The sequence below is a fragment of the Salvia splendens genome, chromosome 15 (genome assembly GCF_004379255.2).
Source record: "Salvia splendens isolate huo1 chromosome 15, SspV2, whole genome shotgun sequence".
NCBI lineage: Eukaryota > Viridiplantae > Streptophyta > Magnoliopsida > Lamiales > Lamiaceae > Salvia > Salvia splendens.
Genome location: NC_056046.1, coordinates 3,069,172 through 3,089,500, shown reverse-complemented (window position 1 = coordinate 3,089,500; position 20,329 = coordinate 3,069,172). Strand labels below are relative to the sequence as shown.

Sequence of the window (20,329 nt, the reverse complement as noted above, 5' to 3'; positions counted from 1 at the left end):
TAAGGAAACTAAAATAGCATAACATTTTTAGCAATGTATCTTCAATTTGTACAAGTAGTTGAACAAAGCTCATATGAAAACAACATTCACTTATTTAGAACAAAACAAACAGACATATATAGAAACAGGTTGTGAAGAAAACACTATTGTCTCCTCACTCGATTCGCCTCCACCATTCGTGCTTGTGCATGCCTTCTTCTTGCACGCCTTCGTCTCCTGTTTCTGCCATCGCATATCTCTTCAACAATCTCATCAAGTTTGTCGAAGTATATATCACTGAAGCTTCTGCAGAAGAGAAGTAGCCATACAATGACTCCTAAGGCCACAACATATCCAATTGCAACAGATACGTATTCCCACTCAATCTCCCTCTTCTCTTCCGCGCCATCATGGTCACTGTCATTGCCATCAGTATGACTACAGTTTGTGCGGAGAGGGAAACCACATAGGCCAGGATTCCCTTCAAAGGATTCAACTGAAAATGTTTGGAACTGTCGGCCATTTGGGATCATTCCGACCAGCTTATTATAGGACAGGTTCAACACTTCAAGGAATGTGAGTTCTCCAAGCTCCACCGGTATTAGCCCTGTCAGTTGGTTTCCAGAGAGGTCGAGTGATTCAAGCTCTCGCAACTGGCCAAATGACTTTGGGATGCTTCCGTTGAGGGCATTGTGGGAGAAGTTGACATGATGAAGTAAGGTAAGATCACCAATTGCATTTGGTATGCCTCCATAGAAGTTATTGGAAGAGAAATCAATGCTACCAAAGTCTGGCAAAATTTTTTGAAACTCTAAATTTATGCCTTTGATGATTAATGCCACACTTGATGATGATGATGAGTTATACATAAACAATGAGTACTCGCCAAGACTTCGAATCTTCATTGCCCTCAAACTAGCGAAGTCTATTGATTCCAAACTTCCATTAAAACGGTTAGAAGATATGTCAAGAACTTGGAGCCTTGTCAAGTTGTTTTGACATCTCACTTCCCCATGAAATCTATTCGAATGCAGAACCAGAACACGCAAGGCTGATGATAGGATGCATGGGAAAGTGTCGTCGATCATGTTGTTCCCAACATTCATGAACTGCAACGACCTGCAACTTTCGAGGGATTTTGGGATCTTCCCTTCTAAACTGTTATTGTTGAGATCAAAATAAACTAGTCTGCAATCCAGAGGAAAAATATCTGGAATGCTGCCGCTGATGTTGTTGTTTGCAGCGTCTATGAACAGCAACGACCGGCAACTTTCGAGGGACATTGGGATCTTCCCTCCTAAAGCATTATTGTTGAGATTCAAAAATTGTAGCCTACAATCCATAGAAAGGATATCTGGAATGCTACCGCTGATGTTGTTTCGCCCCAAGTTGAGCATGTTGATGCTTTCAAATAGACAAGGGGGTATGCTGCCACTTAATTTGTTTCCAAACAAGTCAAGCGATAAGAGGTGCGTGGCGTTGCAGAGGGAAGTTGGAATCGATCCACTTAAACTGTTATTATCAAGTCGCAAGAACTCTACTCTAGACTCAAGTGGAACGGGCATGTACAACTCGCCCCTAAGCTGGTTAGAGTGCAAGCGTATGCCCTTTAGAGAAGCAGGGACAGAGTAAGGCTTTTGCAGACCCGTTAGACGATTAAATGAGAGGTCTAGATACATAAGCTGTGTTCCCCAAATGCAACTAGGTATTTCCCCTGCAATCCGATTGTGTGACAGATCCAATTCTTCCAGTTTCGAATGTTTGAAGAAAGCAGGAAAATGGGGCAAGTTACATGAAGCTAGTCTCAACACTTCCAGTTGGGAAGATCCATATGAACTTGAATTGACGTTGCCAACCTCTATCGACAAGCTATTATGAGATAGACTGAGGAATGTGAGATTGGCAAGGTTTCGAAAGTTTTCAAGTTGAAAAGTGCCATTGAATCCGTTGTAGCTAAGATCAAGTTCCAACAATGAAGGGAGAGCAAAGAGAGAGTCGGGAACATTACCAGATAGTAAATTCTCTGACAAATCTAGATGAGCAAGGCTGGAAAGACCTTTAAACATCGTGGGAGAAAGTGAGCCGGTTAATTGGTTTCGTGACAAATCGACACGAATCAGCTTTGTTAGGTTAGCAAAGTTGGATGGAACAGAACACTCCAATCCACTGTCAGCAAGAGTCAAGGTAGTCAGATTTGGAAAATTCGTGAACAAGTCCAAATCTGTTACTACTGATAGAGGGTTATGATCAAGCTGAAGAATAGAAAGGGAATGGAGTTTGGAAAAGGATTTAGAAATAGGGCCATAAACACCACAAGCAACCAGACTCAAAGAGGTAAGGTTAGGTAAATATGAAGATATTATGTGGCTCCATTCTCTCGTTTCGTACGTGGAATTGATATAAACACACGCAAGATACAGCTCTCGAAGCTCAGTTAGATTTTGGACAAGCATCTCCAAATTCGGGCGCTTAAGACTTAAAGAACAATTGTTGGAGATATCGAGACTAGCCAATCTCTTCAACGATAAAAGTTCAGAAGGAACCTGACCACCAAAACCAGCACGCGACAAATTTAAGTGTGTCAAATAGGTGAGATTGCCAATACCTTTCGGAATGGGATCAACGTTGAAGTTGAAGCGATTGTAGGCAAGGTTAAGCTTCTGTAGATATTTGAATCTGAAGAGACTTGACGAATTCCCAATCCCTCCATAAATGGCCTCACCATCGAGCTGCAAACTAACGACGTAGCCAAAAGCATCACACTGCACACCGGACCATGTGCAGCACTCATCACTTTCATTCCATCGCGCCAGTTTTGTTGAGATAGAAGAGTCAAAGATCAACTCATCTTTGAGTTGAAGCAACAGCAGTTTCTGATCGTGAAGACATTTGTTATTGAAGGAATGAGTAGTGAAATTAAAGGAAGAAATTAGTATACAAATGAACAACACCAAGAACTTTGGAAACATTGTGAAAGATAGTAGTATAATTCTTTTGGAAACAAACTGCCTTGCAGCTAACTAGTTACATGTGGCTTATATAAACAATTTTTACGACAGATTACTTGAAAGACTAATTATTTTTTAAATAAAGACAATCCATATTCTTTAAATTCCACAAGTGGGCCTATATGATTTGGATTGAAGAAAATGATGGAACTATATGGCTATAACCTAAGATACAAGGAATTCACTGGAGGTCCTTCTAAGTCCAAATCAAAAAATTGATTAGAAAAAAACACATATAAGCTCAGCCAAGCAATCCCTATTCCCTAGTCTGTTAAATTTGGCATTAGAACTTTGAATTGGTCATAATAGATTAGCTGTTAATGGGACAAAATCTTCTTTTTCAATATTATAATTTCCATAAATACAGTTTGATTATATGAAAACGAAATTCTCTATTAGTATTACAAATCACATAAAAATTAAATCTTTATAATATAGATCTATATATTAGGAAGAGTAGATGTAAAAAAAACTACTACTGCTACTAGAGTACTTGTTAATTGTTAAAAATAAACACACTGTACCAAACGCATAAAATAATTTTTTACCATGTGATTTGGACTTAAAGAAAATGATACTAGAACTGATATGTGGCTTCAACCTAAGCCACACGGAATTGACTTGGGGCCTACTAAGTCCTAATCTAAGAATTATTTCAGAAATAAAAACACCTATGGCTATAAGATCAAATTCTGGCAATAGAACTTTGAATTGGTCATAAGGGTATCAACAATGCATGGGACACAAATGTGGGGCCGGACTACAAATCTTGCTGTGAGGTCAGGCTCGGATGCATTGCAGCAGGACAGGTCTGGCCCAAGCTGGACTTGGACCCCTTGAGCAGTATGAGACATGGCCTGGATTGCAGTCCGGCCACGGACACAACACGCGTTGCAGGGCACTGGGCCGAACCCTAAGTTAATACCAGGAGTGCAACAAGAAGCTGAACACAGAATAACAGAAACAGATCAGCCACACAAAAAGTATGCAACACCAATTAATAGTTATCAGTATGCCAGATATTTCATAGATACCATACCACTAGCTTAAAGTTTCGAAGATTAACAAGTACACAACCATCAAGATCCCTAAAATCAACAAAGACACAACAAAAATGTCTCAGAACTTCATAATAAGACCATCATTATGGAAACGCCAGAAGCTTTAACATGAGAGTCTCACAAGATCTACATTGTGATGTAGTTCATCTCTTCCTACCACCACGTTCTCTAAGAGAAAGTGATAGTGCCTCTCCAGGTCCAACATTGTAATAAGCAAGAGATAAATTGTCCTTGAGAAACCCTGCCTTCCCACTAAGCTTCTGTTTATTTGCAGGAAGCTGGATCTCGCCAGCAATTTTCTCTTTCAAGCTTGCAACTGTTTCAGTCAAGGATTGCACAGCAATCTCCAACACTTGTCCTTTCAGGTTTCCTTCATCAGTGTTAGGCACTGATATACTAATACGAGCCGTACCCTGGAATTACACACATTAAACAGAAAATTAGAAATAGCCCAAAACGTATCAGCTTGAATTTAAATTGATTATAAAGAAGTAACAAAAGACTTGGGGAAGCTATATACCGGATGTTTTGCCAGGAACTGTTCTTCCGGAATGAGGAAAGAGTCATCAAGCCTTTGCCTCTTGGGCTCTGGTTCTTCAGGAAGGGGTGGAGGGGCCTCTTCAGGTGGTGGTGGTGGAGGCATGCCAAGGGGCATGGGTGGTGGAGGAACCATAGGCATGCCTGGTTGGAACCTATGACCTCCCAAAGGTGTAAACTGTGATCCAGGTGGTGGTGGAACAGGGATATTAGAATTTATGGGCATAGATGGCGGCATTGGAGGGCGGTTGCCCATAAGATTTTGTCCGTGCATCATAGGCACTGAAGGAGGTGGAGGGCGAATAGAAGGAATTACATTGACAACAGGGGGCCCAGGTGGTGGTGGTGCAACACTACCAATGCCAGTTGGGTTTGGATATTGAACCATTGTGGGAGGCCTGGGAATATTTAAGGCAAGACCAGGAGGTGGAGGTAGCGGCCTAATTGATGGCATACCGGGCCTAGGAGGAGGAGGTGCTGGACCCAGAAGGCTCCAGCCCTCATTGTTTGAACCATCACTCATGTCATCAATACCAGTATTCTGAGACATGGCCTGGCTGGCCGTTCGGCCAATGCTTCCAGTGTGACCATCCCATATGACCTGTTTTGGTTGCTCATCCTTCTTTTCAATTTCAGCCTTCACAGCATTAGAAACTTCTTCTTCTGTTGTACCAAAAATATCAGGCCGGGTTCTTGCAAGTCCTACAATATTCCTGGATATTTCATCGTCTGGCGCAAGGGTGGTCTCTCTTATCTTAGCAAACATCCTATCCTTCTGTTCCTTAAACTTGGGATCAATAAGAGAAATTCTCATGTGTTCGGACATTTCACTTATAGGGATAAGCTCGCCAGTTATTGGAGAGACAACATATTTAGTAGGATCCCTTTCAGCTGGTATTCTATCTTCAGGTCTCTTCCAATTTTTCACAATTCTCATGGGTGGTTCGTTCTCTTCTAAATATACCTTGCCCTCATTACTCTTGGCATCGCCATTCTCCTGCAGACTTGCCACCCTCATGCCCTCCTCAACCAGTTGGACCTCTTCTTCATCCATTTCCATTTCTACCTCCTTGCTAGGCTCAATGAAATCTTCTTCCTCCATAGCTGACATCTTGCTTCTTCTTATGACTTCCTCAAGAATCATTGGAGGAGGTAAGTCCTCATCCTCGTCATCAACAAAGTCTATTGACTCAACCACTACAAAATCGTGCCAATCAATCATTGCCATCTGCAGCCGCTCCTGCTCTATCTCATCTTCAGCTTTTTGCCTAGCCTGCTCTTGCGATCCTTCCCATTCAAGGCGATTTAAGCAGCGTTCCAGGACAGTAGTCATATCAAGGACGCTAATTTTTAGCTTATCAGACTGCCCTTTGGGAGGCATCAATACTTTTGAATAAGCATCAGCAAGAGATGTAAAGAACATAAACATACTATGTGTTGGCCTTAAGAAATGAAACTGAGGATTGGTGCTCTCTCTGCTAGTCAAACCAGTCAAAAAAGACTTCCCATTTCTTGCCACAAACTGAGCAGTGAGCTTGATTATATCCAATTCCTCCCCGGTAATCCCTTCAGGGAGCCGAACAGTATATTGCTCTGCCTCCGGTGGATCAAGAACCTTACGTACAGTTCGGAATTGAGCCGCAGGGTCAGGCTTGGCTGAGGCATCATTTGCATCAGCCGCTGGAGTACTACTAACTGATTCAGGAGCAGGCTCCGACTGAGGAGGCTGTGTAGCAGATGCCTGATTCTGTGCTCGAGATTCAGCTAGGCGGTGCTGATAATAAGCATGGTAAGGATCAGAGGCTCGTAAAAAGTTAAATTTTGCATTCCCTTCATTGTTTGCGATAATTCTTTTCTCAAACTCTGGTCCATTTTTTGCCACAAACTGAGCAGTTTTGTCCACTATAGTTCTAATGTCTATAGGTGGGTGTATAACTCCTATCGACCTCGTGTGTGTTGCTACTGACAGTGGAGCTGAGCTGGGTTTATCAATGGCCATCTTCTGGTCTTCATTCTCCAAATTTTTCTCATCATCAGAATCCTCAGTTACTTGAGAAGCCGGTAATGGGCCGAGATTTCCGTCCTCGGGGGGTGCCGGTAGGGGCAATATAGGCAATGAACCCAGCATTTTCTAATCTACAAACGATAACCAATATCAAACCCTAGCGCCATAGCAACATACGAACATAAATTCATGAAATCGATAAACCCTAGATAAGTTGTCAGCAACGGAGAAACTGAATAACTCTATACACACTCTTCATCGATTGAAAGCAGCTGAACTAAAAAAGGGCGACCGAAGAGAAAAAGCGCTAGTAAAGTAGAACAGCTCCAGTCATTCATATAATCAACATACAGAAATCTGTAGACATCAAAATTTGAAGGAAATAATAAAATCACCTGGTGAAAACTTGCAGAACTGGCAAAGATGGGCAGCTGAACCCACGGGGTTTACACTCTTCAGCTATAGAATTTTTTTTTAAAGAAAAAAAGAAAAGAAAAGAAAATGAGATCTGCAAAGGGGATAATCTAGGTATTCCAAATAAATCAGAGGAGATGAGAAGGAGAAGTGGTGGCGGTGAGGTAGTGCGATTATGCAATTAGGTTTTGAGGTATGAGTGGGAGAGGATTAATGGCGGAAGAAACTCAAAAACAGCGATTGGCGCCGCCGCAGAAAGAAAATTGGGCAAAATCGGAAATAGGAGTATTATAAAATCGTCGGTAGTAGCCTAGTAACCAATTTTATATTTTTATTTTAGTTTCTCTAATTACTTAAAAAAATTTAGATGAGACGGACTTTTGGTTCTTCACAATTTTTCTAATGCCCGTGTGTTTGGCACATTTGTGCACCCGGACCCAACCCTCTAATTTCGTGCGAATGTGGCGCAGCCGCGCAGGGCGCACTCGGGGGCCGAATGTTTGAACCCGACATTCATATCTATGGCAACTCTAAATGAAACAATATTGTGTTCTTACTTCGTATGTCACTTAACAATATTGTTTAACTATAATTTTTCATTATTAGAAAAATAAGAAAAATTAAAAGTTATTCAAATTTGAAAATCATGCTAGAAATCAAAATTGAATGACAATTCATAATTTTAATGACTAAACTCTATGTTCTCCTGTCAACTTATATATCAATAAATTATTTATTTTATAAATTGATGAATATTATGAATTCTTGCAATTTAAAGTTTCGCCTAAAGCCTCTAGTGTAGTTGCATAATTGCATTCTTATTGCTTTAAATTATTATATACTTTGTAGTTTGAATTTTTTATATGTTCATAGCTAAAAACTTTATTTACTAGTAGCATATCAGAGACCGGAAAAATAAATAATGATTTATGAAAAATATTCAATTAAATAGTCCAATAAATTTACAAACTAGAAAAGCCCAGTATATATGGGAAGCCCAACTTAATAAAAAGACGAAGCCCAATACTTTTTTCTTTCTAATTCTCCCCTAATATTTATAATTTGCATATTAATAGGTGAATCCAAAAAAGGAGTAGGAAATCTATGAAGGGCGCCAACAAAAACACCCTTTCGATCTCTCTATAAATCCCACCCTCTCCTCCAAATTCCTGTTTGTAAATAAATAAAAATTGTTGTTCGAATCAAGAGTTCATCCCATCTCAAACTCTCAGTCTCTTATTTCAATTGAAATTGATTGCCAGCGTTTAATTGCCAGTATACCGACTCGAATACAATCGCAGCAGTAGAAATATACTCATTCCAAGGTTGGTTTGGGTAAAAATTAAGCGTGATTCCTAGAATTAGCTACGTGATTGGTGGAGTAATAGATAAAGGCGAAGAAGCTGATGCCAGATCCCAATCGCAGCTGCAGGCTCAGTTTGTTTTAGGACCAATTTTTTTTTCATGGCCACCAATGCACAGTCTCAGCATCGCTGCGTTTTCGGTTCGTATTTTCTCTCTCTCTTTTTTTACTATAATTTATGCTCACGTCAAAAGTGCTTTGATTTCTGGTCGAGATTTGGTTTATTGATTGGGAAATTCGCTTTTAAACTGCGCTCGGGTTGTAATTTTGTTTTGGTGATTAGTGATGAGAGTTAGAGTTTTAGCTAATTGAAGTGTGGTGTTTGTATGCAGTTGGGAATATACCGTATGATGCTACTGAAGAGCAACTCATTCAGATATGCGAGGAGGTTGGCCCGGTTGTTTCCTTCAGGTGAGTTTGATTCGAATTTAGGTTATCTAGATTGACTGATGGTTTTGTTGCGTAGAGAGGGCTTTGCGTTTTTGTGAATTATTACATCTGAATTTTACCTATAATGATGTATAGTTGGAACAAGGTCATGAATGGCATTGCCAATTTCTTCAGATATGGATAAGTGAAAGCTTCTAGCGATAGTTTATACCAAGTCCCAACATCACTATTTGATTGTGTCTTCCATGACACTAAGTGTTACTTTTCTGATCGTGCTGTTTGCCATCTCAGATTAGTTACTGATAGAGAAACTGGAAAACCAAAGGGTTATGGGTTCTGTGAGTACAAGGACGAAGAGACAGCTTTGAGTGCTCGTCGGAATCTTCAGGGTTATGAGATAAATGGCCGCCAGCTAAGAGTTGACTTTGCTGAGAATGACAAGAATGCTGACAAGAACCGGGAACAGGTAAATAGTTTATGTATTTATCTCTTTGTGTGAGTGAATAGGCTCATCATGTTTTGTACTCTTATTGTTATATCAAACATTCTCGAGACAGAACATGCCGTTTTCCTCTTTAATTTCTCAAAGATTGTTTTTTCTTGCAGGGACGTGGTGGTCCTGGTGTTGGCTCGATTGGTAAATAAAATATTCAATTTTGTACTATTTCATTATTTTATATGAAGACGGGGAGCTAGGAAGTCACTTTTTTGGCTAAGATTTCAGTTTCATTTCTCTAGTATCAAGTGTATCCCCACATTGCCTGCAGATGCTCCAAAACAATTTGGGGGTCAAGCAGTCCTTGGACATCCTAGTCTTCATCAGCCAGTAGGAGATTCAGTTGCTACAGCTGCTGCAAGTGTTATGGCAGGGGCTCTTGGATCAGCTCAGACTGCTAGCATACCAAATCAGATTGGATTACAGAACCCGTCCTTGTTAGGCGGTGATCCTCTGACTCGACACTTGGCCAAAATGTCGAGGAGTCAGCTGACAGAGGTTTTGTCTGAACTTAAGGTAAGGCTCTATCTAAACACAAGTCAGCCTGGAAAACTGGATAGATTTAACTGGACCAACTCTGTTCCTGAGTGTTTTCCTTTTATTTTCCCCAAAGAAAGTTAAAAAAAATAGTGAGCCAATCGTAGATTTAAACAGAAGTGATTTCGTGAATCGTGATTCGTGACTAAATATGTGCCTCCTAAAAGTACTCACGACCTAAGTATGACAAATAACTTCGAAAAATCAAAAGGCTAAAAATTTAGAGAAATACTGGGAATTGTTTGTATAGATGTCAATCTGGGATTTATGATCTTATACCATCATATGGTGTTGACAGGCACTGGCTACACAAAATAAGGAACAAGCCCGGAAACTATTGCTCGGTATCCCCAACTTGTCCAAAGCTATTTTCCAGGTTCTCATCACCCCTTGATAGTTTTATGTATAGTTATGAGCACTTTGCAGTTTGTCCTTTATTTTATTTTTGTTAATTACTGGTACTAAACATCCATCTAATGCACATAGTAAATTACATTTATTAATCTCTAAGGTTATCCAAGTAATTAGCTTTTCTTCTTCCATTCATTATTTATATGCCATTATTTATGCTGATCAACTTTTTGTTCGACTTCAATTCAGGTTGAGATTATGCTTGGGGTAGTGTCACCCCAAATGGTATGTTCACTTCACACAGTTTGCCATTCGCTAGGTTTTGCTACAAGCTTTTATGTTTAAGTTAGTATATTTGAATTTTTGAACTATTCAGTTGCAGACACCCAATATTCGGCAAGCTTCGAACCAACCAGTTCAGCCTTTGGTGCAAAGTTCTCAAACTCTTTCTGGGCTACCCCCACTGCCACAAAACAAAATGCAATTAGGATCGCTGCCTTTTGCACAAGATAGTCGAGTATCTGCTGGTGTACCAAACCAATATACTGCACTCCAGAAATTTCCTATGCAAACTCAGATTCAACATCCGCAACTAAATCAGAACCAAGTCTTGCAGCAAGCTCAGCTGCTTGCACTATCTGGAGTTTCCTCCCTTCCCTCTATGCATCCTCAGTCATTGAGTGGTTTGTCAGCTGTACAGCAAATTCCAGTGCCAACTTCTTCTTTCAACCAGCAAATGCAACATCCCATGTCACAAAATATAGGCTCAGTTCCGACTGTGAGTTCAGGGTACAATGCTGTGCCAAGGTCTCAGACTGTTTCCACCTATGCTTCTTCTGTGCTTGTAAATCCACAATATTCAGCGACAGGCTTTCAGGTATGGAATTTTGGTCAATCTGATAACAAAGGAGTTAAAAAATTTAACATACATCTTGTGCGGTGCCACCTTTTAAAATACCATATTGCTCATGTTTGTCAAAAATGCTTTCCTCAAAGAATCTTCCTTTCAAGTTAAGCAATAATAACACACATCATTGATAAAAGTAACTTTAAAGTTTATGCCTTTGACGTTTACTACTATTACTTGGTTAGTTGATCAAATAGAAGTATTATTACTATTACAAAGATTCTAAAACATATTTTTCCTTAGAACTCACTCCCTGGAGTTTTTCATTTCACATACATTACGCTTTTTTTAGTGTTCTAAAAAATTGTGATAAATAGTTGTATACTGGAATCTTGAAGAAAATTGTGCATTTCCTTTTTTTGCTGACACAGCGTAGCACCTCAACATCTTCTGGGATGATGGAAGATGTGGATTTGAAAGGACATGCTTTAAATGTCCCTAGTAAGACAAGCCAGATTGATAGAGCAGCAAAACTGGTGAAATTGAATGATGGAAGAGCTACTCCTTCACAGGCTGTGAACGTAACTTCACCTATGTCCGCACCACTCCAGTCTTCAGAAATTCCAGGACGACAACCTCCAAGAACAGAAGAAATTCCAGACACTGGGAAAACTCAGGTACTTAATTTCTGCATGATGCATCTTTCAAATCCATCCTTATTCAAATTGTGTTATTTTTATCTTACTTGCTTGTAGACACGTGTGAAACTTATGAATTTGTTTTTGTTACTTTTGGATTTATTATTGTTTATTATGATTCAAATTCATCTTCATTATGTTTTTATTCGAAATATATTTCATTTGAAGATGGAGAGACTTCATCAGATCTTGATCTAATATGCATTTATAACATGTTTGATATCTTTGGTGAATTTTTTTTGAGAGGACTAAATTTTTGCTGTTTACAGATGCAACTTCCCCCCAACTTGGATCCTTCCGTGCTTCAGCAACTGCTAAATCTGACTCCGGAGCAGCTAAGTTTACTGCCACCAGATCAACAGCAACAAGTAATGCAACTTCAACAGATGCTCCGGCAAGCTACATAGTTCAACCTTTCTAGCCCCACAAATTGCATCAGCTTTAATAATCCTTCTTCGAACGAGTTTAGAAGGGAGTTCCAATTGTTTACTGCCAACTTTACGATGTAAAATATCGTTAGGTGTACACTAGGTGCACTAGAGTTGTACCATTCATGTAAAGTTGTGAGAGCTTGTATTGGATGTACACATCAATGAGATGAAAAGAAATTTTGACCAATGCTTCATATCCACTTTAATTTTATGTTTTTGTGGTTGGCCATTGGTAACAAATCTGTTGTAATTGTCTGAATCTGATTAGTTTAACAGAATTACAGATAGTTATTCATATTCTAGTGAAGATTACTCAAAATCCCAGTACAATACCAAAATTAGTTATTGAAACTGAATCAACAGATTTACAAATATTTATTCATATTTTATTGAAGATTACTAAATATCTCAGTACAATACCAAAATCAGTTGATGAAACTGAATCAGAAATATAGAAAGCTAATGTTACAATATTTGGAACATACCATCTTCCAAGATTTGAATGGAAGATGCTAAATGACGCACTCATCATAAGAGGAAACCATCGTCAAAACATGCACAGAATCACCCACTTTGATTGCCTTGCTCTTGCCAGTTTCCGGAGTGTAGTTCTTGCACACCATCATATTTCCCATATAAATCTGCCACAACTAAGATATCCATTACCTTTGAAACAAGTTTGATAAGTAGTAATACATTATACATGCGTATATGAATCTACATCTCGTTCCACGCACCCTTCCTTGATGTTTCTCTTTACTCGGAACCAGTACTCTGTCCGACCGGAACTTCATCAGAGTCTCGTTTGGTTCAGTTCCCATCTCTGCAGTTTCTTGATTAACAGTAGGGACCTGAGGATAACATGACACCATGGAAGACAAAATATGAACAATTATGACTCGTGAATCTTAGATTGTATTGTATCCACAGTTTTACCTTACAGTGGACGCAAAGCTCTCCCCCCATGAAAACAAAGTCATTGATCTCGATCTCATTCCACAAATCCTCAGTAAAAGGTTCGCATCCATCTACAAGGAAGTTGATGAACGACGAGAATATGCTATTGGTAAGCAAGAAAACACAGTAATAACAATGGAGCAAGTCAATTAGTAGTATACTTGGGTCTGCATCTGTTGATCGATACAGGCTCTGTGAGACGAGCATTCAGTGCATCCAACGATCCCTGCCAAAGAATCTCCCATCTTCATAAACAAACATTAAATTTCCTTAACATACTAACAATAGCATTTCTTGCTACCAACTTGGGATATCATGAGGAAGGGATACCAATCATTAAATTTGATTGTATGACCACTGACATAATCAGAAATTGTAGGCCTGCTTAGTGATGCTGCATTTCCACAACAACCATCCATCGCCTCAATCTCTTTTATATCTCAATTGACACACAAATTCACAATGTAATGCTTTAAAATGTTGGTGACCCCAACAATACCTTCATCAAAACGAACTAATCGACTGGTTTTGCCAAGAAACTGAGAGAACCATTTCACAGCGTCCTCTCCTTCATCCAAGGCAGAGCCAGACCACCCCCACACCGATACACCATCAGCCACTGCACAAGGCTGAACCATCGGAATCTTCAGAGTGCTCATGCCCTCAGTTTTTATCACTACACATTGAAATCAATCATCAATCAAAAACCTTCAAAATTCACCAGCAACAAAAAAAAAATAAAAACATAAAAAAACGCAGAAATTCACCCAAAAAGGAAGCCCTATCCGGTTCCCAGCCTTGCGACCGGCAATTCAACTCGTATCAGCGCAAATTTCGGCACCACTCTCTGCGTGTACATCCTGCCTCTCGAATTCACAACCATCCATAGCCGATCCCACCGCAATCCTGCGTGAAATTAGGTTCGAAATCGTTAAAACTAACAGCAAAGTTGAGTCAGATGAGGCGTAATGATTCATCTGATTGTACAGCATTTGAAGTGAGAGTAGCTTGTGATACGGAAATCCCTTGGCATGATTCGACGGGGTAGACGAATATGCTCATCACCAGAGGCGCTTCTGTGTTTCCAGCTTCCGCCATCTTCTTCTTCAACCTCGGAATTCGTCTTTCAAATGTAAAACCCTGTAAATTTGTGTGGAGTACATAGAAGTAAGCTTTTACCCGCCAACGCACCTTGTTTCTTTTCTTTTTCAACATGTGATCTTTATCAGCGGAAAATAAAATAAATGTAAAATGAAATTGAATTTAGTTACTATACATGTGGCATGCTTTAATTGGTTGTGAATTAAGTATTTTTGAAGATGGAGGCTTTATCAGATTGTCATCTACTAGATGCATGTGAGTTGTAACATTATGAGAGCTTGTTCTTGAATTGGATGAACACTTCATTAAGATGAAAAGAAATTTTGACTTATGTTCATGTCCAATTTAATGTCGTAAGTATTTTTTTGTGGTTGGACATTGCTCATTGGTGAAAATTTTGTTGCAATTGTCTGAATTGATTAGCTTAACAGAATTACAGACAGTTATTCATATTCTAGTAAAGATTACTCAAAATCCCAGTACAATACCAAAACCAGTTGTTGAAACTGAACAGATTTACATATATTTATTGATTTTTATTAAAGATTACTAGAAATCTCAATACAATACCAAAACAAGTTGCTGAAACTGAAGCAGAAATATTGAAAGCTAATGCTACAACATTTGGATCATATGATGTTCAAAGATTTGAATGGAAGATGCTAAATGACACACTCCACATAAGAGGAAACCATCTTCAAAACATGCACAGGATCACCCACTTTGATAGCCTTGCTCTCGCCGGTTTCTGGAGTGTAGTTCTTGCACACCATCATATTTCCCATGTAAATCTGCAACAACCAAGATATCTATCACATTTCCAAACAGTTTGATAGAACTATATAGGAGTATGTAAATGAATCTATATCCCGTTCAACGAACCCTTCCTTGATGCTTCTTTTTATTAGGAACCAGTACTCTGTCAGACCGGAACTTCATCAGAGTCTCGTTTGGTTCAGATCCCATCACTGCAGTTTCTTGATTAACCGTTGGGATCTGAGGACAAAGTAACACCATGGAAGGCAATTTATGAATAACGATGACTAATGAATCTTTGATTGTATAGCATTCACAATTTTACCTTACAACGGTAGCAAAGCTCTCCCCCCATGAAAACAAACTCATCGATCTTGACCTCATTCCACAAATCCTCAGAAAAAGGTTCGCATCCATCTACAAGGAAGCTGATGAACAACAAGAATGCTATGGGTAAGAAAGAAAACACTGTAACAACAATGGAGCAAGTCAATTAGTACTATACTTGGGTCTGAATCTGTTGATTGAAACAGGCTCTGAAAGACGAGCATTCAGTGCATCCAACGACCCCTGCCAATGTACCTCGGATCATCATAAACAAACCTCAAATTTCCATAACATACTAACAATAGCATTTCTTGCTACCTACTTGGGAAATCATGTGGAACGGATACCAATCGTTAAATTTGATGTTATGACCACTGACATAATCAGAAAGTGTAGGCCTGCTTTGTGATGCTGCATTTCCACAACAACCATCCATGATCTCAATCTCTTTCACAGCTCAGTTCACACAAACTCAAAATGTAATGATAAACAAAGGCATGTTGGGTAAACCACATAAATTTTGGTGTCTAATTTGTTCTAATTATCTCGTATAATTCGATTACTCTAACCACCACGCCTCAATGATACCTTCATCGAAACGAACTAATCGACTGGTTTTGCCAAGGTACTGAGAGAACCATTTCGCAGCCTCCTCTCCTTCATCAAGGGCAGAGCCAGACCACGCCCACACCGATACACCATCAGCCACTGCAGAAGGCTGAACCATCGGAATCTTCAGAGTGCTCATGCCCTCTGCTTTTATCACTACACGTTGAAATCAATTCATCAATCGAAAACCTTCCAAATTCACCAGCAACAAAAAAAAAGCACGAAATCGCAGAAATTCACCTAAAAATGAAGCCCTATCCGGTTCCCAGCCCTGCGTAAACGCTTCAATCGGCAATTCAACTCGTATCAGCGCAAGCTTCGGCTCCACTCTCTGCGTGTACATCCTGCCTCTCGCATTCACAACCATCCACAGCCGATCCCACCGCAGTCCTGCGTGAAATTAGGGGCGAAATCGTTAAACCTAACTGCAAATTTAGTTAGATGAGTAATTAATTTATCCGATTGCATACCATTTGGAGTGAGAGTAGCTTGTGAAACGGAAATCCCTTGGCATGATTTGATGGGGTAGACGAATATGCTCTTCACCAGAGGCGCTTCTGCGTTTCCAGCTTCCGCCATCTTGGGATTTGTCTTTGAAGAAGCGTTAGTGTAGAACCCTAGATAGTCGTGATGGATGTAATAATAGACATAGAAAGAAGCTTGTGGTTTGCCACCTTGTGTTTATTTCAACATGTAGTCTATATCAGACAGCAGAACAGGAGAAGATAACAAATGGAAATTGAACAGATCTTCGTCATCACATGTACTGTACTCTACACGTGGCATGATTTAATTAGTGGGTTTATTCATAGTCCATTCAATAATTGTTAATTTACTCCATAATAAAAAAAATACCCATATTTTATCATTTCGATCCGTCTCGTATCCACGTCTCATTTAACTCCTATTGTTGGCTCTCGCTCCATGAAGTTGTTCTCTCTTCAAGATTAGCGTTAAGGAATTATATACTAGTAAATGAAATATTATTGAATCTTAGGTTTAATCAATGATATATTTGGGCATGATTTTGAAACTTCATCCCTCCGATGTTGCTGAGTTAAGAAATTCATAGAACTCGTAAAATTGATAGTACTAGTATTGTTACTGACAATTCTTAAAAGTTTAGAGGAAATACAGAGAGTACCATGTTCTTAAGTTTGAAAATCAATGTTTTAATTTCATCTATCCAATGTATAAAGAGAGAAAAAATTTAAGCAAAATTATCCAAAACACCTAATGCTTAGCACATCACCATTTCTAATTTGAATGTTTGAACCTAAATATCTAAGAGCATCACCTTCTGTCACGTCATAAAGACCTCCTACTGCACTGTCACGTCATAAAGACCTCCCACTGCACTGCCACGTCATAAGGACTTCTCACTGCACAATAGCGAACATCCCCAAGAACATCCCAACGGACATACACAATAATAAAAATTCACAAATATGTAATTTACGAAATTAAAATTTCGACACTAATACGAGAAAAATGCAACGATTTTATTTAAATAGTAAAAAAAACACATAATTATTTAAAAAATAAAAAATCAGGAGGTCCGGCGACACGCCGCAATGGCGGACGTCACGACGGACGTCCCGACAGACGTCGCCGGCTGCGCATCCGTCCCTCCACGCCTAATGGAGGACGTCCCGTGCGGATATCTGGCACGCCGGTCGGACGTCCGCCGGGAAAATACGCCATTGCGGATGCTCTAAGGTATGTATAAAACTCTTGCTAAATTCCCCCAAATTTTTTTTTGTCGATCTGTTCAATAAAAAACCTCTACAAGCACACAAAAATATTAGGGATAATTACATATTTCATACAAAAATGTTTTACCTTTTTTCAATTTAGTACAAAAAGTATTAAATTTACATATTTCATACAAAAAGTTTCATTAGTGTTTTAAGTTAATACAGTCCGTTAAATATTTTAAATACCGTTAGTTAGTTTATAATTTGTCCAACTTATCATCATAATAGAAGAATAATTAAAGATTTAATACAATTAATCACTCTAAAAAATGCCAATATCAATTCTTCCGGCAATTGATCGTGGTTTAAAAAAATTATGTCTTTCAATATACTCTATTTTTTTATTGTATTCTTTATAGAACACAATATAAAATAAGTCCATATTTCACCTTTACAAAATGGCTCATTTGAGCTTCCAATAGTCAATAAGTCAATATTTAATTTTTACAAAAAAGATTCAATATCTTTTTATCTTTATTCTTCATTGTTACATGAGAAAGCTTCGACACGACAATAAAATGCAATTCGCTAATTTGATGGTGAAGAGTGGTGATTTTTTTTATGTGTTTTTCATTTTTGTGAGTAATAAAAATAACTGTGTTTGAAATAATTAATGAAAAGTTTTAATTTAAAACTTTTTGTACAAATTTGAAACATTGATGAAACTTTTTATATATATGATGTAACTGGAAGTAACAGTGTTAGTAGGGACTTGACGGAATGTATTATTTTGGAACACTAAGTAAACTTTTTGTATGAAATATGTAAATTTAATACTTTTGTACGAAATTGAAACAAAGGTAAAACGTTTTGTATGAAATATGTAATTACCCCAAAATATTACTAAAACACATCATTGCAGGGGCAATAATAAAAATACCACTCCTTCACCCCCCCCCCCATTTTACACCCTTTTCACACACTCTCATTCATTCACTATCTACACTTTCACTCTCTAAAAATGCACGATGGACATGAAGACTCACCCAGCTCGGACGAATCGAGATATGGCGGCAATCCTTCCCAGCCGTCGGGATATGGCGGATATCCTTCTCAGCTGTCGGGATATGGCGGCTCTCCGTCCCAGCCGTGGAGTTGGAGTCAATCTCCCCCTCCGTGGGCATCAAGTCCAACTCCTCCTCCATCTCAGCCGTGGAGGTCTTCTCCGACGCCCCAACCTTTTCAGCGGAATCTGAGTCGTTCTGCTTTTGGAGATTACAGACCCAACCTCGACGCACTTAACCATCCCCTTTCCAATCCAATCAATCTCCTTTCACCGATGCAGATCAAGACCCTGGATACGATGATGGGTCTGCTCAGTTCCGGTGTACCGAATACGCCCGTTCCGACGAGACTCGGCGGGACGGAAGGGGCGGGTGGAAGCAGTGGCGGCGGCGGCGGCGGCGGCGGAAGACGCGGCGGCCGCAGTGGCGGCTCGGGCAGCGGCTTCGGCAGCAGCGGTGGCAACGAGGCAGCGCTGCCGGAAGCCGGACACAAATAGGGCACGCACTACACCAAAGCGGAGTCCATTGTTGTGGCGAGGGCGTGGGATACCATCACATCGGACCCCATAGTGGGCACCGATCAGACCGAGGTGAGCTTTTGGAAGCGCGTCCTGTTGGTATACAACGAGTTCAAACCTCAAGACGCCAGACCGCATGACAGAGAACAGCTCCGCAAAAAGTGGTCTAGGATTCTACCGGCCACCAAGCGGTTCGCGAGCATATACCAGAACAACCTGCTCAATGCTGAGAGTGGCCGGAGCGAAGCCGACGTAAAGGCACTGTCTTTGGGCCAATACAACACGGAGGGCTGGCTGAAGTTCACAATGTGGGAGGAGTATCAAGTTCTCGAGCACCGTCCGAAATTCAAGGTCATCTGTGCGCAAGAGCAGACTGGAGCTCCTGGGCCGAAGTGTACTAGACACAACATAGTCGGGGACTACAGCAGCGGCGGCTCGCAATCATTCGACCTGAACGACGAGCAAGCGGAAGAGCCCTCCGCTACACACTCTAGGCGCGCACGCCCTCCGGGACAACAGGCCTCTATCCGACGCGCTAGAGAGGCTGGAATTTCCTCCCGCTGATCGTCGGCCGCGTCTCGATCGCGCAGCCCGCAGCCCGCCCCTATACCGACGCCCAGGGTCCCTGGTTCCCGCGAGGTCTTGAGGGAGAACCTAGATGTGCAGTTGATGCAACAACTGCAGGACGTCTGCCACCGCTACCGCAACCGACCCGTTCATCAAGGATGTATACTTGAAACTCATAAGTCGGATCCAGCGCCGTCTAGGCTTGGCTGATGAGGCTCCTGGGGCAGGGGCGGCCGGTGGCAGCGAGGTAGACGGAGAAGAAGATGAGGAATCCGACTTCGCCACCGATTAGACGGTGGCGGCGTTTTTTTTTGTATTTTGTTTTAAATGTTCATTGTATAATTTTACCGTTTCCAATACAACGAATATTCGGTCCCAATTACCTTGTTTTCTAATTATTTAAATTTCGATGATTTTAACTATAATTGAAGGAAAAAATTAAAATGAAAATTGGTTATAAAATTTCAGGGGTATTGGAAGTGTCCGTCTATAGTGGCGGAAACTTTTTTTTTGCGCGAACAAAAAAACTGGGGCTGTGGACAAAAAATGGGCGAAGCTATTGGGGACGTCCGTCTTATAGTGGACACTCTTGCAACTAAACTAAACGAGAGACACA

General features: G+C 40.2%; 4 protein-coding genes and 1 pseudogene across 6 annotated transcripts; 1 reads left to right on the top strand and 4 right to left on the bottom strand.

Annotated features, from left to right (window-relative positions):
* Window positions 1–2,994, bottom strand: LOC121767296 (receptor-like protein 7). The gene has a single exon (XM_042163538.1). It carries the CDS (start codon window positions 2,946–2,948, stop codon window positions 144–146), a length of 2,805 nt encoding a protein of 934 aa, XP_042019472.1. The 5' UTR covers window positions 2,949–2,994; the 3' UTR covers window positions 1–143.
* A 406-nt stretch (window positions 2,995–3,400) lies between these two features.
* Window positions 3,401–7,306, bottom strand: LOC121768530 (probable splicing factor 3A subunit 1). 3 transcript variants are annotated; one of them, XR_006043390.1, is made up of 5 exons: window positions 6,986–7,306; window positions 4,569–6,721; window positions 4,170–4,461; window positions 4,027–4,075; window positions 3,401–3,930 (listed from the first exon to the last, which is right to left on the bottom strand). XR_006043390.1 is itself a non-coding variant. In XM_042165065.1 (3 exons), exons 2-3 carry the CDS (start codon window positions 6,711–6,713, stop codon window positions 4,192–4,194), a joined length of 2,415 nt encoding a protein of 804 aa, XP_042020999.1. In that variant the 5' UTR covers window positions 6,714–6,721; window positions 6,986–7,306; the 3' UTR covers window positions 3,992–4,191. The 3 variants fall into 3 exon arrangements, 1 of the variants encoding a protein (XP_042020999.1); XR_006043389.1 differs by having other exon boundaries at window positions 4,027–4,461; XM_042165065.1 differs by lacking the exon at window positions 3,401–3,930 and having other exon boundaries at window positions 3,992–4,461.
* A 789-nt stretch (window positions 7,307–8,095) lies between these two features.
* LOC121768953 (cleavage stimulating factor 64-like) lies at window positions 8,096–12,304 on the top strand. Its single transcript, XM_042165570.1, has 10 exons — window positions 8,096–8,508; window positions 8,700–8,778; window positions 9,049–9,223; window positions 9,364–9,394; window positions 9,525–9,769; window positions 10,089–10,166; window positions 10,391–10,426; window positions 10,518–11,018; window positions 11,420–11,665; window positions 11,956–12,304. Exons 1-10 carry the CDS (start codon window positions 8,469–8,471, stop codon window positions 12,091–12,093), a joined length of 1,569 nt encoding a protein of 522 aa, XP_042021504.1. The 5' UTR covers window positions 8,096–8,468; the 3' UTR covers window positions 12,094–12,304.
* Window positions 12,305–12,479: 175 nt separating this feature from the next.
* On the bottom strand, window positions 12,480–14,289 carry LOC121768656 (annotated as a pseudogene).
* Window positions 14,290–14,690: 401 nt separating this feature from the next.
* LOC121767333 (mitochondrial amidoxime reducing component 2-like) lies at window positions 14,691–16,574 on the bottom strand. The gene is made up of 8 exons (XM_042163578.1): window positions 16,338–16,574; window positions 16,108–16,257; window positions 15,847–16,023; window positions 15,581–15,669; window positions 15,437–15,501; window positions 15,257–15,359; window positions 15,058–15,171; window positions 14,691–14,966 (listed from the first exon to the last, which is right to left on the bottom strand). Exons 1-8 carry the CDS (start codon window positions 16,444–16,446, stop codon window positions 14,838–14,840), a joined length of 936 nt encoding a protein of 311 aa, XP_042019512.1. The 5' UTR covers window positions 16,447–16,574; the 3' UTR covers window positions 14,691–14,837.
* Between the last annotated feature and the right edge of the window lie 3,755 nt (window positions 16,575–20,329).

Bases quoted from the DNA above. Each gene is read 5' to 3' on its own strand.
- LOC121767296 (XM_042163538.1), bottom strand. From the start codon at position 2,948: ATGTTTCCAAAGTTCTTGGTGTTGTTCATTTGTATACTAATTTCTTCC.
- LOC121768530 (XM_042165065.1), bottom strand. From the start codon at position 6,713: ATGCTGGGTTCATTGCCTATATTGCCCCTACCGGCACCCCCCGAGGAC. The intron at 4,462-4,568 runs GTATATAGCTTC...GTGTAATTCCAG, and splicing joins AGTTCCTGGCAAAACATCCG to GGTACGGCTCGTATTAGTAT.
- LOC121768953 (XM_042165570.1), top strand. From the start codon at position 8,469: ATGGCCACCAATGCACAGTCTCAGCATCGCTGCGTTTTCG. The intron at 8,779-9,048 runs GTGAGTTTGATT...TTGCCATCTCAG, and splicing joins GGCCCGGTTGTTTCCTTCAG to ATTAGTTACTGATAGAGAAA. The intron at 10,427-10,517 runs GTATGTTCACTT...TGAACTATTCAG, and splicing joins GGGTAGTGTCACCCCAAATG to TTGCAGACACCCAATATTCG.
- LOC121767333 (XM_042163578.1), bottom strand. From the start codon at position 16,446: ATGGCGGAAGCTGGAAACGCAGAAGCGCCTCTGGTGAAGAGCATATTC. The intron at 16,258-16,337 runs GTATGCAATCGG...AATTTCACGCAG, and splicing joins AGCTACTCTCACTCCAAATG to GACTGCGGTGGGATCGGCTG. The intron at 15,502-15,580 runs GTAGGTAGCAAG...GTACATTGGCAG, and splicing joins CGTTCCACATGATTTCCCAA to GGGTCGTTGGATGCACTGAA.